General features: G+C 38.5%; 1 protein-coding gene across 2 annotated transcripts; it reads right to left on the reverse strand.

The window, feature by feature from the left end:
• Positions 1–939: 939 nt before the first annotated feature.
• On the reverse strand, positions 940–8,055 carry LOC308102483 (uncharacterized protein). 2 transcript variants are annotated; one of them, XM_080452228.1, is made up of 8 exons: positions 8,008–8,055; positions 7,237–7,296; positions 6,818–7,090; positions 6,397–6,642; positions 5,748–5,888; positions 2,255–2,344; positions 1,998–2,051; positions 940–1,359 (listed from the first exon to the last, which is right to left on the reverse strand). In XM_080452228.1, exons 1-8 carry the CDS (start codon positions 8,036–8,038, stop codon positions 1,346–1,348), a joined length of 909 nt encoding a protein of 302 aa, XP_080308354.1. In that variant the 5' UTR covers positions 8,039–8,055; the 3' UTR covers positions 940–1,345. The 2 variants fall into 2 exon arrangements, with proteins under 2 accessions (XP_080308354.1, XP_080308355.1); XM_080452229.1 differs by lacking the exon at positions 8,008–8,055 and having other exon boundaries at positions 7,237–7,362.
• Between the last annotated feature and the right edge of the window lie 7,089 nt (positions 8,056–15,144).

Here is a 15,144-nt window from a genome sequence, read left to right on the forward strand (position 1 = left end):
GCAATGTTAGAATGTGATAGCTCTTTCTAATTGCAGCTCTTTTTGTTTATTAAATTGAACTTAAATTTCATCCTGTGGTGACTGACCTTTTGCAATCTAACCACCCTTGCATGAAAGTAGCGTGTTTGTTTTCAGGCCTGTGGTTTTCTCTCGCTTGTTTGAACTAGTTTTAAGTGTGAAGACGCCTCATTTCCCCTTTTTGCTGTGCACATTCTACTTCCTGTGTTAGGCAGTGCGGGGGGCTCTTGCTTGCCCAAAGAAGAAATGGTTCAAACACTAATTCAAACACACCAACTTCAAAAGTCCTGTGCACTGTGCAGTCATACAAATTCATATTCAGAATAAATTCATAAAATATCTAATCTTCCCACTGCATTGATCATTCATTGTCAGAAAACCTGGTATTGCTACCCCCCTCCAAATCATTTCCCCCCGTCTAGGACCTCTACTTCCTTTTACAGTATATGCCCTTGTTTTGAATTTGATGTGTTAATATAAGATTTTAAGTATTAATATAAGCTCATTACTTAATACTGCCAAATCAGTTTTCAGTGAGCAGTGATCATGTTTAGTTACAAAAATACTGTATTTATATTCTTATATTATTTACAATACCTTTGTGTGTGTTTTCTTGGTGCCTAATGTTTGTTTGAACAAAGTTTGTGGGTTGCTTTGTTGTATGAAATGTGTTCTATAGATATTAAAATGGGTTTAAATGTCTCTGGGATGTGATTGTGTTCATGGTGAAGTTGACCTCACAGGTCAGAAATGTATAGTCACTTTATCCAAAGCGATTCACAATGTGCTTTGGACCATTCACATGTCAATGGTAGAGTATAGTAGAGTTTATTTTAATAAACAATAGTAAAGTTGTGTTTTCACAAGGCTTTTTGTTGTTTCCTGTATCCTACTTACAAACATCAAACCGTTGGCACACGGTGAGTGTTCACACTGAGGACTGCGGAAGAGGACAGACGTAGTGGTTCTGAAAACCACAATGCATATTGTCCACGGATGCACAATGCACACACATACAGCAGACCAGTGAAGTTGTAGGCAACATGCATTGTTTTCAGAACAGTTTAACCGCTGTGGTTAACAAACAAAGATGTTTCCATAACTATACAAAATACCCACTTATACAGAGCCACTTATTTGTTCCGAAACTCACAAAGGTCAGAGGATATGGTGGTGGGGTTGGGGGTAGGGGTGGGCGGTGTATGTGTGTGTCCTGAGGTGTTTTTGTTAAAGAAAATGTATGTGCAATTGTGCATGCATGGTAAGCAAGCATGGTAAGCAAGCAGTAACCTTGCAAGCAGTAACTCTTCTGTTCTCTCTTCTTCACTCAAACATCTCCATCTGTAACACATTAAAAAAAAAATTAAAATGTGTAACAAAAACACTAGAGCTTATTACACAGCTTTGATTTATACTTGTAAGTAGAAGTGGATCTGGGCTCGGTTCATTTTGGGCCAAGTGTACTTGGATCCAGGCCCTGGTACCTGATATAAAAGATAGTGACCCTAGCTCTGCATTGTCATCTAATTTATATTTCACATTTTAACCTTTAATAAATCTCACTATAAATCCACTATAAATATCACAGAAATATGACCAAACCGTTACAGATTGATGCTCCTAAACACTTCATTTCATTCATTAACTACAGTATTGTTATCAGATGGAAGCAATATTCAGGTATGAATTGGTATGACTGTATGTGCTCTTTCATAGAAGGACCCATTATACGGCAGGAGTCAATCAACACATGTATTTTGTAATACGAGACGTCCTGTGTGGGACAAACCTATTTTGGCCCAAAAACTGAGCATATTAGCTAATATGGGCTAGTTGCCCACACTGGATAAATACGGTTCTAAGGTTGGTTAAAGGGTTTAAATTTAACCTCCCTTTATTTGATGTGGAGAGAGACAGTTTCTCTCTCTGGGCCAACTCTTGTGTGTATACTGTATACTGTAGTATTGTTTGTGACTGACCTGTGTTTATTTTCACCATGGAGTAGATGATGTCTTGTCCTGCAGGGGTCTGGTCTGGAAAAAAACAATAGAAACAGCAAGTGTTCAAACAGTTGACACCCTGGTGAAATGATGTAAACAGAGAGATAGAAACAACAACTAAACAACAGAATAAGTGTGTGATCAGATTATTGTTGTTTATGTGAGTAAATTCCGTGTGGTGTTGAGATATCTAATATAATAATCTAGCCTAGTTGGGGGTATTTAATTCACTGTACCTCTCCTCGTCCTGTGATTATCTCCCCGCATTACAGTCACATCAGCATACGTCACATCTTCACTCTGTCTGTCTGTCTGACTCCTACAGCCTGCAGCAGAGAAACACTGTACCTCAGATTAAATGATCAAAGACAATGTTCATAATGAAATAAGCTAGAAATAGCTTTAGAAATAGCTAAATTATCAGTCAGCTGCCAGTACAAATCATTGTGTGTTTTTTTTTAATCAAAATCTGTTTATTGGCCAAGTATTTTCATTTAATATTTTAAGCGGCTTATGCTCTGGACAAGATCAAGGATAGCTAGTCAGAAAAATGGATAACAGAGTTCAAAACTATAGACTACAGAGGTGCTCTTCACAAAAATCACAAGTAAGTAAGTGAATACATTTTATTTATATAGCACTTCTCAGAGAGATCTCACAAAGTGCTTTACATACAGTGGGATTAAAAACAAAACAAGGTATTAAAGCAGTTAGAACAGAAAAGGCCTGTACAATTCATATTAAGCAAGACAGCGGACAACAACACAAACAAGCATGTAAATAAAATAAAGTAACTTCCGCAAATGCCTGTTTTAAGGTTGTTCCTAAAAATATCCACAGAGGCTGCAGCTCTCAAGAAGTTTGGGAGCTTTGTCACCTTTTGTTTTTTAATTTAGTAGGAGACTGGGGTCAAAAGCAACAGGGGGCAAACGTAACACACTCAATAATTCTAGTCAGAAACAAGCCGATGAGACTTCTTCTGCACATGCTCAGTAGGGTCCTCTCTCTGCCTATGGAAGGGTAGAATGATCATTTCATCTCAGCAGAAGTTTTCAACAAAAACAGATTTTGAGGTGTAAAAGTACATTTTTGAATGTACAGTATTTTCCTTCTGCTGTCTAAAGTTAAGATGACAGCTAATTTAAACTTAGATTAATTGTATCTCTATGTTATTGGTCACAAATTAACGTCAGCATCCTATACTAGTGTTTCTAGCTAGAATATGGGATTTCATCATGGACGCCAGATCGGGGGCAATTGTAACACAGTGACCGGGGTCAATTGTAACAATGTGTTTCAATGCAAGCAGACTTTTTTGTCTGGGATTACATACTTTTATGTTAGTAAATGAACATATTTCACTAAATTTCAAAGTAAAAAATGTACATACATTTGAAAAAACTAAATTGAAAAATAAAATAATTCGAATAAAAAATAATAATAATTGTAATTATATATATAAAACATTATTAAGTAAAACATTTTAAATTATAAAAAATACATATTACTTAGTGATGTGCTTTTATTTGAGATATAGTGGGTTAATATGACTTATTTTTACAGTGTTACAATTGCCCCCAACCACTGTTACAATTGCCCCCGTCATGGGGGCAATTGTTAGCCTGGCATTGGCCAGACTGATAACATGGATTCACTCTCACGTTCCTCTACGCTTGACTTTGATTGTGTGTGTGTGTGTGTGTGTGTGTGTGTGTGTGTGTGTTTGTGTGTGTGTGTGTGTGTGTGTGTGTGTGTGTGTGTGTGTGTGTGTGTAACCTCGCGTCACCAGTCTTTCCGTGTGTGTGTGTGTGTGTGTGTGTGTGTGTGTGTGTGTGTGTGTGTGTGTGTGTGTGTGTGTGTGTGTGTGTGTGTGTGTTGCCTTTTGTTAGGCTATTCAATATTAGTTTTAATTTCTTGAAATCATATTTATTTAATTTGCAATAATTCAACTGTATGGCATGCTAATGTTTTGAGACATATTGTATTATATTACTACACAATAGTAAATAAATAATTCTACACAATAAATAAACATGTTTTAAATAACTGATCTAAATATGGATTATAGTTATGATAAGTGAGATGTAGTGGAGTAGAAGTAAAAGTACTGGAAATTGGAAATACTCTAGTAAAGTAAAAATACGTCAAATCTTTACTTAGGTACAGTACTTGAGTAAATGTAATTAGTTACTTTACACCACTGTTGTTCTATAAATCTAATTATTTAACCACCCACACACATTACCAGGTATTGTTTAACTTCAAATTGAATTATTCTACTTAAAATGGTTTATTATTATTATTATCATTATTATTATTATTATTATTATTACATTTATAACAAATTGCATTGTTTGTTTTTAATGTCAATAATTAAAGTAGCTATTCTTCTTAATACATTAAAAAAAAACGTGATATGCATAGTTAGTAGCAGTGTCTGAGTGCGTGTGAGCGCGCATGTGCGTCCGCAACTGGTTCCGGCCCACCTCAAGTCACCATTTGACCAATCTGGCCCCAACCCCAAAATTAGTTTGACACCCCTGCTCTACGGTATCAGGAGCGAGTATGAGAAATCAGAAAATATTCGGGCAAATCAGTGACTGTGTTTCAACTGCTGTCGGTACAACAGTGAAAAGCAACAAAATCATTTTCTGATTTCTCATACTCGCTCCCTATGGGCCGAAGTCCAGACTGATGGAACGTGAGAGTGAATCCTCGTTATCAGTCTAGCCAATGCCAGGCTAGGCAATAGGCAATTTTAAAGGACAACTTTATTTTTTTACAACCAAGGTTTATGTTTTAGCTTGTAATTAAAGTAAATAAAAGATGAGTGTTAAAATATTTAAATTTACTGTTTTATAGTTTTAGCAATTTTCGCGATCTTTTTTACAGTGGGCGGGGGCATTCGGGCAGGTGGCTAAATATGTATTTTTTTACACAATAACCCGGCAATTTCTTATTATTTACAGTAGCTCTTCTAGCCCCCAATAACTCACATCTGGACATCAAAGACCATGGGACCTTTTTTATTGTGTAATAAATACATATTTAGCAACCTGCCCGAATGCCCCCGCCCACTGTAAAAAAGATCGCGAAAATTGCTAAAACTATAGAAAGCAGTAAATTAAAAAATTTCAACACTCTTTTATTTACTTTAATTACAAGCTAAAACATAAACCTTGGTTGTAAAAAAAACAAAGTTGTCCTTTAAAAGTAATATTTTAGTATTGTCCTTACTAGTGAAAGCTTATAAATGGTATTAGTAATTAGGGCACATATATACTGTATGTTTCTTAAAACAAAAGATGACTAGTATATTTCAAGTATTCTGTGAATTATGAAGGAAAATGTAAATAGTGTTACTTTTGACCCCAATCTCCCCTATGGGGAATTTCTAAAAGTTTTCCTGTTCAGCAGACCTTTAGCGCCATGGTTTCTGAGGTTGGTGCGCACGTTAGTTTTGAGGGACCCAATTCAATAAACCACCTAGGAACAACGCTGTCAGGGGCAACAATAAGCCCCTCAGTTTTAGCCTTGTTTAACTGGTGGAAGTTGTTTGACATCCAGGCCTTAATGACAGGGTTAAAAGAGTAAATCGGTTGGATATCGTCCACATAAAAATGGTAAGACATGCCTTTCAAAGTACTGAAGGAACAGTTATATCACATTCTGTAGATTTGTATAGCTTGTCTTAATGGCTATGTGTGTGTGTGAAGATTATTGACATACCTCTGCATTTCTTCCACAGAATCAGACACAGAATCAGCAGAAAGATGGAGACTCCTGCACACATCAGATAGCGGAAATACGGAGGCAGAGAGGAAGAGGGACTGTCTCTTTGGTCATCATTGTCATTGAAGGGCAGAGAATCTGAAGCAGAATGAGACAAGGTACTTTTAAAAAGAGCTGTAAATGTCTTTTAAGCATAATTTAAATTTTTAGGCTTAGAGTAGAGAGTAAGCTTTAGATTATATATCAGAGACAGAGAGCCAAGGAGATCAGTTAGCCTGAGTTAGTCCAAACAAAGGCACTCATATTAGCCTGAGCGATAGGGCTGAGATGCCTGCTCTTATTTGGATAAACGCAATGGAAGAATCCCGACTGATAAGTTGTTTATCACATAATCATAACCTTCTTTTTATTGACAATTTGTTTATCACATATCAACCCTATTTTTATTGACAAAGACGATGAGAAATCACTAGCATTAACAATTTAAATAAACCCTCTCAGTCCTATGTAAAAACAATTCTAACCACTCTGCATGGTTCACTTACCACCCCAACCACTCTGTTCATGCTGGTGCTGTGGCCAGGGCCCCATCCCTCCTCGAATGCAGGTCAAATAAAATGTGGTTAAGCCTACACAACTATCTCACCTCTCACATCCATCCAGCTCTCTGGTGACTCTCCACGGTCAGAGATGTGACACTTGTAGAATCCTTCATCAGACTTGTAAACATGGTGGATGGTCATCTGTCCTGTAGACTCAGTCCTGATGAGGGATCCATCTTTATAGAAATCAGCTGGGTGGTCAGAGGAGGTCTTCTGGGTCCTACAGCGCAGGGTGACATTACTTCCTTCCATCACAGGAAGTACAGGGCTCTCCAGGATCACAGCTCCATCTGAACAATGATAAATAACAGCAGAATAGCAGAACATTTGACTGAGATTATGTCAATCTGAACAACACTATCCCAACATGATGAGGTTTTGACAGGAAAGACTCTTTAACAAACAAGAAAAATAAAGGGGGAAAAAGCATGCAATAAAAGATAAAATACATAAAACTGAACGTACCAGTCACAGTGATAGTCACAGTGTTGCCCTTTCCCTCTGAAGACTCACACCAGTAACCTCCATTTGCTGTATATCCCATGGATTTGACAAGACATCCTGTGTTGATCAGCTCCCCCCACCAGTCACTAGTGCCACCACAATCTGTGACGGTCTTATCGATATTCATCCTCTTCACACTCCAGACAGTAGAGTTGGACAGCCTGTCCTCACAGCTCAGAAAGACAGACTCAAATTTAAAGAACTGAGACCTGTCAGGACTGAGTCTGAGAGAGACTGGGGGAGGGGGGAGAGACAGAGAAGAAAGTTGATTTCCTGATCGATGGATCATGTACTGTATGTTAAAATCAAACTTATATTTAATTTCCATTGATAATGTGGATAATTTGAAAACCTGGCCAGTAGAAGACAAACATAATTACCTCTCATAACATCACCACTGTTTTGAACTTCTGTTGAGACAATGACCATGGAAATAACCACTAGAGAGAGAGAGAGAGAGAGGGAGAGAGAGAGAGAGAGAGTCTGTGAGTCTGTGAGTCTGTGAGACTGACTTTCCTAGGCATAACCAATTGTCTTCAAACTTGACGTTCGACCTGGGGATGGTTTGTGCCGAGTGGGAATTTGGTCGGACTGGCGGGGGGGGATAACTAACTGGAATCAATCGGTTTGCTTAACAATATGCATTAATGCAATGAGACAGACCCTAATTCAACTTGCATCGCTCCCGACATGCAATGTTCCAGAGTAGGCCAGTGCCCGTTTATGAATAACCAATTAAATGTAATATCTAACGTTATTGGTACAGTAACGGGTACCACACTGGGTACTGTAACAGGTACAGCAAGTACTCTGACAGGTGGGGTATTCCCAACTTGCATTGTCCCCGACTTGCATGGTCCCTAAGTCGGGCACCGGTGTACTTAATGTTAATGTTACATTTTCAATATAAATTACATTTACACAAGATGCAACCTACCTTAGAAACTATATTTTTGAGACCCAACTTTGAATGATTTAATTCATTCCTCATGCATCACACACACACACACACACACACACACACACACACACACACACACACACACACACACACACACACACACACACACACACACACACACACACACACACACACGTACAAACACAATCCATGAGACAATACAATAATTGTGCTGTGGTTTTCTACTTACAGACTAGAAGGTAGAGTGATGTTTTGTGCATCCTGTGTTGCTACTCACTGACTCACTGACTGACTGACTGACTGACTGTTGTGACAGTCACTCACTCGCTGACAGACTCCTCCTACTGATGTTGTGATGGGACTACATTGATACTGAAAAACTCAGTTGCAGCTGATTGTAAAACAAAAACAAAAAAACAACTAGAATGTTTTGAAAAAGGTGACAAAAATTGAGAAACTAGCAATTATCGAAAAGGGATAGAGAAGAAGGGATAGAGAGAGGGGTGCTAAAGGTGAGGTGGAGTTTATTCCACAGTTTGGGAGCCAAGAGGGAGAAAGTCTGAAAATGCAGGCTGAGTGTCAGGCTAAGGACATGAGAAGCTCGATCATTCCACACTTATGGAACTGAGAACTGAAACACTTTTATTTATTTAACCTAAATGCATAGACTTTTTCTCAGGCTTTGGCACAGACAACAGTGTTGTGCAAATAGCCTGTAATATTCATTTGTCTGCTGGACAAGGTATCTACATAAATAAGATGTTACATGTTTCAGTAGGGTCTATCAATGACTCAGCCTACTAAGTGCTAATGATTTTTTTTGTGTCAGACCCCAACCAACAGGTCCCTGCCACCAACCTCCCAAGGAGACAGTGGTCAACCCTTCATAGCTTCAGGACCGAACATGGCCCCTGCTTGGCCAGCCTTCACAAATCAGAATCAGAATCACTTTATTTGTCACTTTCCCCATGTACTTATATACAGTACATACAGAAAATGAAATACAGTTCAACCAGTCACTTGCAGTGCAACATAAAACACCAAGCCTATCTAAGAAACATAAAAGTGTGCTTGTGGAGAAGAGCAAACAATGGAACACATCATTAAAGCTTGTCCTCTCCAAAGACTAAAAGGAGGATCAGTCGCCCTCTATAGATACATAACGTCCTGACGTCACTCGTTCATCAGCTGGTTTGTAAAGTAATTTCTCTATGGCGAATAACATTGGGTCATCTTAGAATCGTCTCATATAAGAATTGTGGTCCAAAAATAAACAAACTGTCTCTGCGATATTGTCAGGGAGGAGGTTCTGTATCGTTTATGATAGTCAGTCACTCATATTTGATACAGTCTGTTTCTGGCGAAAATGTAACTAATTCGGCGGAAGTAACATTATCTTTTTCTCACCGTCAGTTGATGCTTCATATCCATAAGAGTCAAACAGCCGGGGTCATTTGTTTATTTTTGGAACACAGTTCTTATTTGACGCGATATTAAAGACGTCTATGGGAATTCAGAACGGGGGTGGAAAACCGCAAACCAGGTAGGATGTGTAAATTACATCAGACTTCGGTGCTCTATACTAGATCAGGAGGCAATCTCTTGGCTTAAGGACTTTGCATTCACTAAATAAAAATATATTTTTGGTTAACAGGATTGATTGATCTCTTATTATATTTACCCTTTGATGTTGATTAAGACATGGAATTTGATGACTAAAGCGCAGTCCATACTCTTTACTTCGGAAAGTTAAAGTTACTTAGGAAGTTAAATTAAAAGTTCTTAAATAAAAGTTCTGAGACTGCCTTTCATAAGCTCGGAATAACATCAATTTGTAGTAATGGGCTAGCTATCACATCCCTTTTCGAAGTTTGGACTTCCGAAGAAGTAGGCCTAGGCTATGTATTGCGCTTAAATCCTGATTAAAAAGACTGGGGTATTTCTACCTGGACAAGAATGCAACAGAAGCAGTTGACATAGAACCTAGTATAGTACATAGAACCTAGAACATAGTATAGGATTTCCTCTCTAATCAGTAAGAATACTTTGAGGATTCCTACAGGGGCCCTCATCCAAGGTCACTTCGACTATGCATGCACCTCATAGTACCACAACATGTACCTGTCAAAGTATATATTTAAAAAAAAACATAAATGAAGTCCACAATCACAACACCAGAGGCAGCTCCACTGATCACGTCCAACCCAGATTTGGCACAAACAAGGGGTTGAATTTGTTCTCCTGCAATGCAACAAAAATGTGGAATGCCCTACCAAAAGTAGTGAAGGAGTGTAAAACCCTCACTTTCAAAACTGCCCTAAAAGAATACCTTCAGGAGGCTATAATTCGAAACAGGCCCCTGTCAAAGTCATAACCTACCTTTAAAATGTTTATATGATGTTCTGCATAGTAGTGTTTATCTGTCTGTCATTTAGTGTCTCCATAAATTGAGTACGTGAGGACCCCAATTTAAACAAGCCAGTAGGCTTTTTTGGGCTTTTCAATCCTATTTAGTTGGCCTTGTATTTTGAACTGTACTTGCATGTGCTTTTTTCTCTGCAAACTTCTAAATAAAGTATTCAATCAATCAATCAAAATATTCAATCAATCAATCAATCAATCAAACCACTTTTTTTTAAGAATGGAGAGCTCAACAGAACAGCAATAGGTGCAAGAAGTTTCAGACGGTATAAAAACACTAAACATTTAAGTATTCAAAAGTACAAATTTCACTCTTAACACTTTTAATATCAATGCATTGCTGTATTGACTTTTCAACAGTTCACAAAAACGCTAAAATAATATCAATAATAGTGAAAATAGCAGATCTAAAAGCTCACAACGCATGGATTGGCATGGCAACACATGAGCTTGTAGATCTGCTATTTTCACAATAATTTAAACAGGGTTTAAGTGGTTAATTAATAATGTGTAATGTATGTGTAATATGTGTCTTTAAAATCTAGTGGATGTGAAAGAAGCCTATCCACAAATACTAGTAGGCTACTCAAATAAAATACAAATATAAAAGTACAATATACAATATTTATATTGTTTGTGTTGTAACATATTGTAATTAACAGACAGTGACAAAGCTGACAATGACTTGTACGACCATCCCTCCGAGTTAGCTCTGGTCCATATAGAAGGAGTTCCTCTTAAAGCTATGGTACATTCGAGCCGTTGCGTGCAAACCCCAGGCTGCGCAGCCTCTCGTCTTTGCTAATACCAAAACAAAGATTTACTCATTTACTCCCCTGCGCCCTCTACAGATCCGGTCAATGGAATTGTTCTATTGATAAGATCTGAAAAGTCTGGAAAGTAGGCTTTCAACTGACTCCATAAAACCGTCTTTGTTTGTAGCGAAAGTGTAGGCTACTTTTTATTTTTTTTAACTAAAGACGAGAGGCTGCAGCCGCTGCGCTACCGGGGGTGTTCAGGCAACTGGTCGAAAGTACGTTAAGGAGAACTCATAGGGGGAGAACTCCAGAGGTTCCTCTGGGGTATGGGATCTAGTAGTGGTAGCAGAAACTCATGTGACCATAAAGTTAAGCATGTGACAGATCGGGCGGTAACATTTCCATGGTGATGCGTGCCCCAATCAGAAACATCGCTGCTGCTACACTTTAGGCTTGTGTGTAGTGTAGTACTTTTCCATGACATCGTTAATGAAACATGACTTTTCTTCAAAACTTTTGATTGCATACGATGTGTGGCTTCTAATAGGAGCATAGCATTGTTATACAACCACATAGCTCGTGGTAAGTCTATCTACATTGGATTGTTTGACAATCCAATGTACATTGTATCATAGCTGATATGATAATTAAACTCCTCTATGCAGACAATGAATGGGATTTGTATTTTGTATTTTGTATTTTACTTCTGGCACCTCACTCACTGTTGAGCTAATTGTCAACTGTATTGCTGTAGCTACACATAGGCGCATATGACTAAACATCTAGACGAATATAAAGCACCGGCTTTGTGCAATGGACCATAATGGAATAGCCTGTAATCCATTCCATACGGAGGCCGTCTAACGGAGCGAATCAGTCATGGATCCCAGTTAACAATGGAAAGCCCCTCTGGCTTTTTGGGTTATCCTTATAGCATTTTACTCACTCACGCACTCACTCACTCACTCACTCACTGACTCACTGACTCACTCACTCACTCACTCACTCACTCACTCACTCACTCACTCACTCACTCACTCACTCACTCAATCAATCAAAAGCTGTGTTTGACTGGTCTGACGTTAAATCATTTATTGCTGAAGGTGAACGCTAGGGGGCAGCACTATACCGCTATATTCACAAATATGTAGAGAGTTTTGGCTCTGATGACTCCAGCAATCATAATATCAAGTGGCACAGGCGAGGCCGTTCAGTAGATGGTATGAATGCATGAAGAGGACAATACTGAGCAATCAAAGTGTTCTGCCTAGCGTTCCGAAACAAATGGGAGTGTTGTAGTGCTAATTTTGCAAGTGGGGGAGCGCACCTCTTTGACAAATGCAAGCGCGCATGCGAACATTTTTCGGGTCTTGCGCGGATTGGAGGTCTTTTTTTGTTACTTTATTTCGGTTTTAGGTTTAACCTCTGATCCACCCTTAGCTCTTGAGTCTGACTCTTGCCAAGTCTGCTTATTTGGTCTGTGGACCACCACCCCACAGGTTTTTCTAAATCTCACCTGCACAACCCAATATTATGCTGTTGTTACAAATGTGTTGCTTTTAAATGTGCAAATGATTTTTTTTTAAATCATTTAAAAAAAATTAAAAATAAATAAAAAAATAATAATATATATATATATATATATATATATATATATATATATATATATATATATATATATATAATATATATATATATATTTTTTAAGCAGTTAGAGAAGTGAGGGAGCGCCGCTCCCCTGCGTCCCCCCTCCACTACACCCCTGGGTCCGGTTACCGCATAGGTCAGTATAGTCCAGCAGTCCCTGAGGCCCCACCTCAGGGACTGCTGACTATGAAATTTCGTATACATATTTTTTTTATTGGCCTAAAATATTGTCTATATACAAACATTCATGAAACCACCTGCTGACCAGCTGTCAGCATTGAGTTTTTTTAAGGGGCTATATATGTGACCATACCTCTGTATTACAAAAATACACTACTGGAATTTTCTTGGGCTCAGAAATGTAGTTTTCTACAAACTCTTATTATTGTAATGTAATCCATAATTAGCACAATTAGCCAATGAATGGCCTATAAACGCTCAACAGGACCGAGTGGGGGATGCTGCATGGTTATTGAGTTTTTTTTAGGTAATTTAATATGCTAATAGAGAATAAACCTTTCTGTAGACAATGCGTGCAACTTGTAGTCCAACTTGCATGATGGTTAGACATCAACTTCTTCCTCATCAGAATATTCGATTTGGGGTTGCTTTGTTTTCTCATTGTTGCAGACAGATCTCCCATGACATTTGCAAAACATTGTGCAAGACAGACTGGCTAATGCACAACCAACCACATGCCTTGGTTTTACATGGGGTTTCTGCTGCACATGCACAACACACTATCTTCATGATATAGTCTGGTGGTCTGGTGCAGGTTTTCTGGTCAATGGTAATGTGACTGGCTGCAGGGACTTAGTTTCCTTATCCCTCTCCCACCCATACTCAGTGGGATCAGCATTTGGTGGCTCATGGGCTCTCTTCACGTTTTCCTTGAAGGCCTCTGATATCGTGGGCAGGGAGCAGAGCTTTGGAATTTTAGATGTGTCTTTATCCCTGTCTTTGCCACTCATGGCTATAGCACTGGACATTGAGATAACATCATCAATGCCATAGCAAGCACAAATTAAATTTGTTACTTGGGATACGACAGCTTCTATGCTGTTAGATCCCCAAGCAAACTTAGGCTGCACTTGGCACCTTGAACAGTTTCCCACATATTCCCCTTGCCTATTCTATGGTGCATTGGAACTTGGTCGCATCCAGTCACAGCATGAGCTGGTAATAGTTTGAGGCATAGTTATCCAAGTTTGTTTACTGTAGCTCCTATCAATGAGGGTTCTTTCTTGGCGTGTCTGAATTAATCAGTGTCATCCGCAACAACTCCAACACACTAGGTAACTGCATAGATAGCCTGTGCCACGAGTATTTCATCTGCCTCCTCATGGGTGGTCTTGAGATCCTGTCTTGATATAGTGATACCATCTGCTGATATCTCAGTGGGGGTAGGGTCCTGGCCAGTAACAACAAATTTGCTCTGATATCCTCCAGGAATTGTGGCTTCAGTCACAATAGCTTCTACTATGATCTGAATAAGTTGCTTCTTATTCTCTGGGATGTTGAGAACTTGGTTCTGAGCAGGGGGTAGAGAGTTGGAGGACAGTTGGAACACCCAGTAGCCACCAGCACCTCTAGCCTTGCGAGCAGAACACTTGGTGCTAAACTCAATGTACCTATCAAACACAAGATAAACATCTCCAATTCTCTATTTTTGTTTCAGGTACTGCTTGAAAGACTCCACATAGTCACTGACAAGAGCTTGGTTTGTTTCACTTTATGCTGGCCATGGGACAACCCATAGGATTGCTCAGCCATCCAGAATAGTACAGTCCATCTGGTCAGCATTCCTCAAAGACACCTCAACCCTTGTTTTGGTCTTCAAATTTGCTTTGGCCCTGAGTCGTCAAAAAGAGCTGTTGAGATGGGTGCTAGTTCATAGGAAATCTATAATAATAATAATATTTGAAATCTATAATGATGCACATTTCTCAACATTAAATGTTTTGCAACAATTTAATATTTCATACACTAGACCTACATTTCAATAATAAAAGTTAATAGAAAATTACATTTCTGAGTCCAAGAAAATTCCAGTAGTGTATTTTTGTAATACAGAGGTATGGTGACATATAGCCCTCTATAAAAAATAATTGCTCAATGCTGACAGTCAGTCAGCAGGTGGTTTCATGAATGTATGTATATAGACAATATTTTAGGCCAATGAAAAAAACTATATAACTACATTTCATACTTCAGCCAAAAAGGCCCTTTGGCTGCCGGACTAGTGGGCTATATTTCTTGTTTATTTCAGATTTTTGCAGAGGCTTCACTTTGAAGGAGGACTTCACTCCGTGGAAAATCTGTATAAGATTCTCGTCAAAATTCATAATGGTAGTAATTACTCGAATAGTAATTATATGAATGCTTAAGGAATTACACATTATATATTATGTTACATGTTATAAAATAACAAAAGGGCTATAACAACAACAGTTGTGATATATGATTGTCCTGAAAACACCATATTCTGGATGGTTCCCTTCCTCTAGACATGTTGTTGATTGTCTGTCCACACTACAGTC

This window comes from Gymnoscopelus braueri (assembly GCF_963280865.1).
Source record: "Gymnoscopelus braueri genome assembly, chromosome: 15".
Classification (NCBI taxonomy): Eukaryota; Metazoa; Chordata; class Actinopteri; order Myctophiformes; family Myctophidae; genus Gymnoscopelus; species Gymnoscopelus braueri.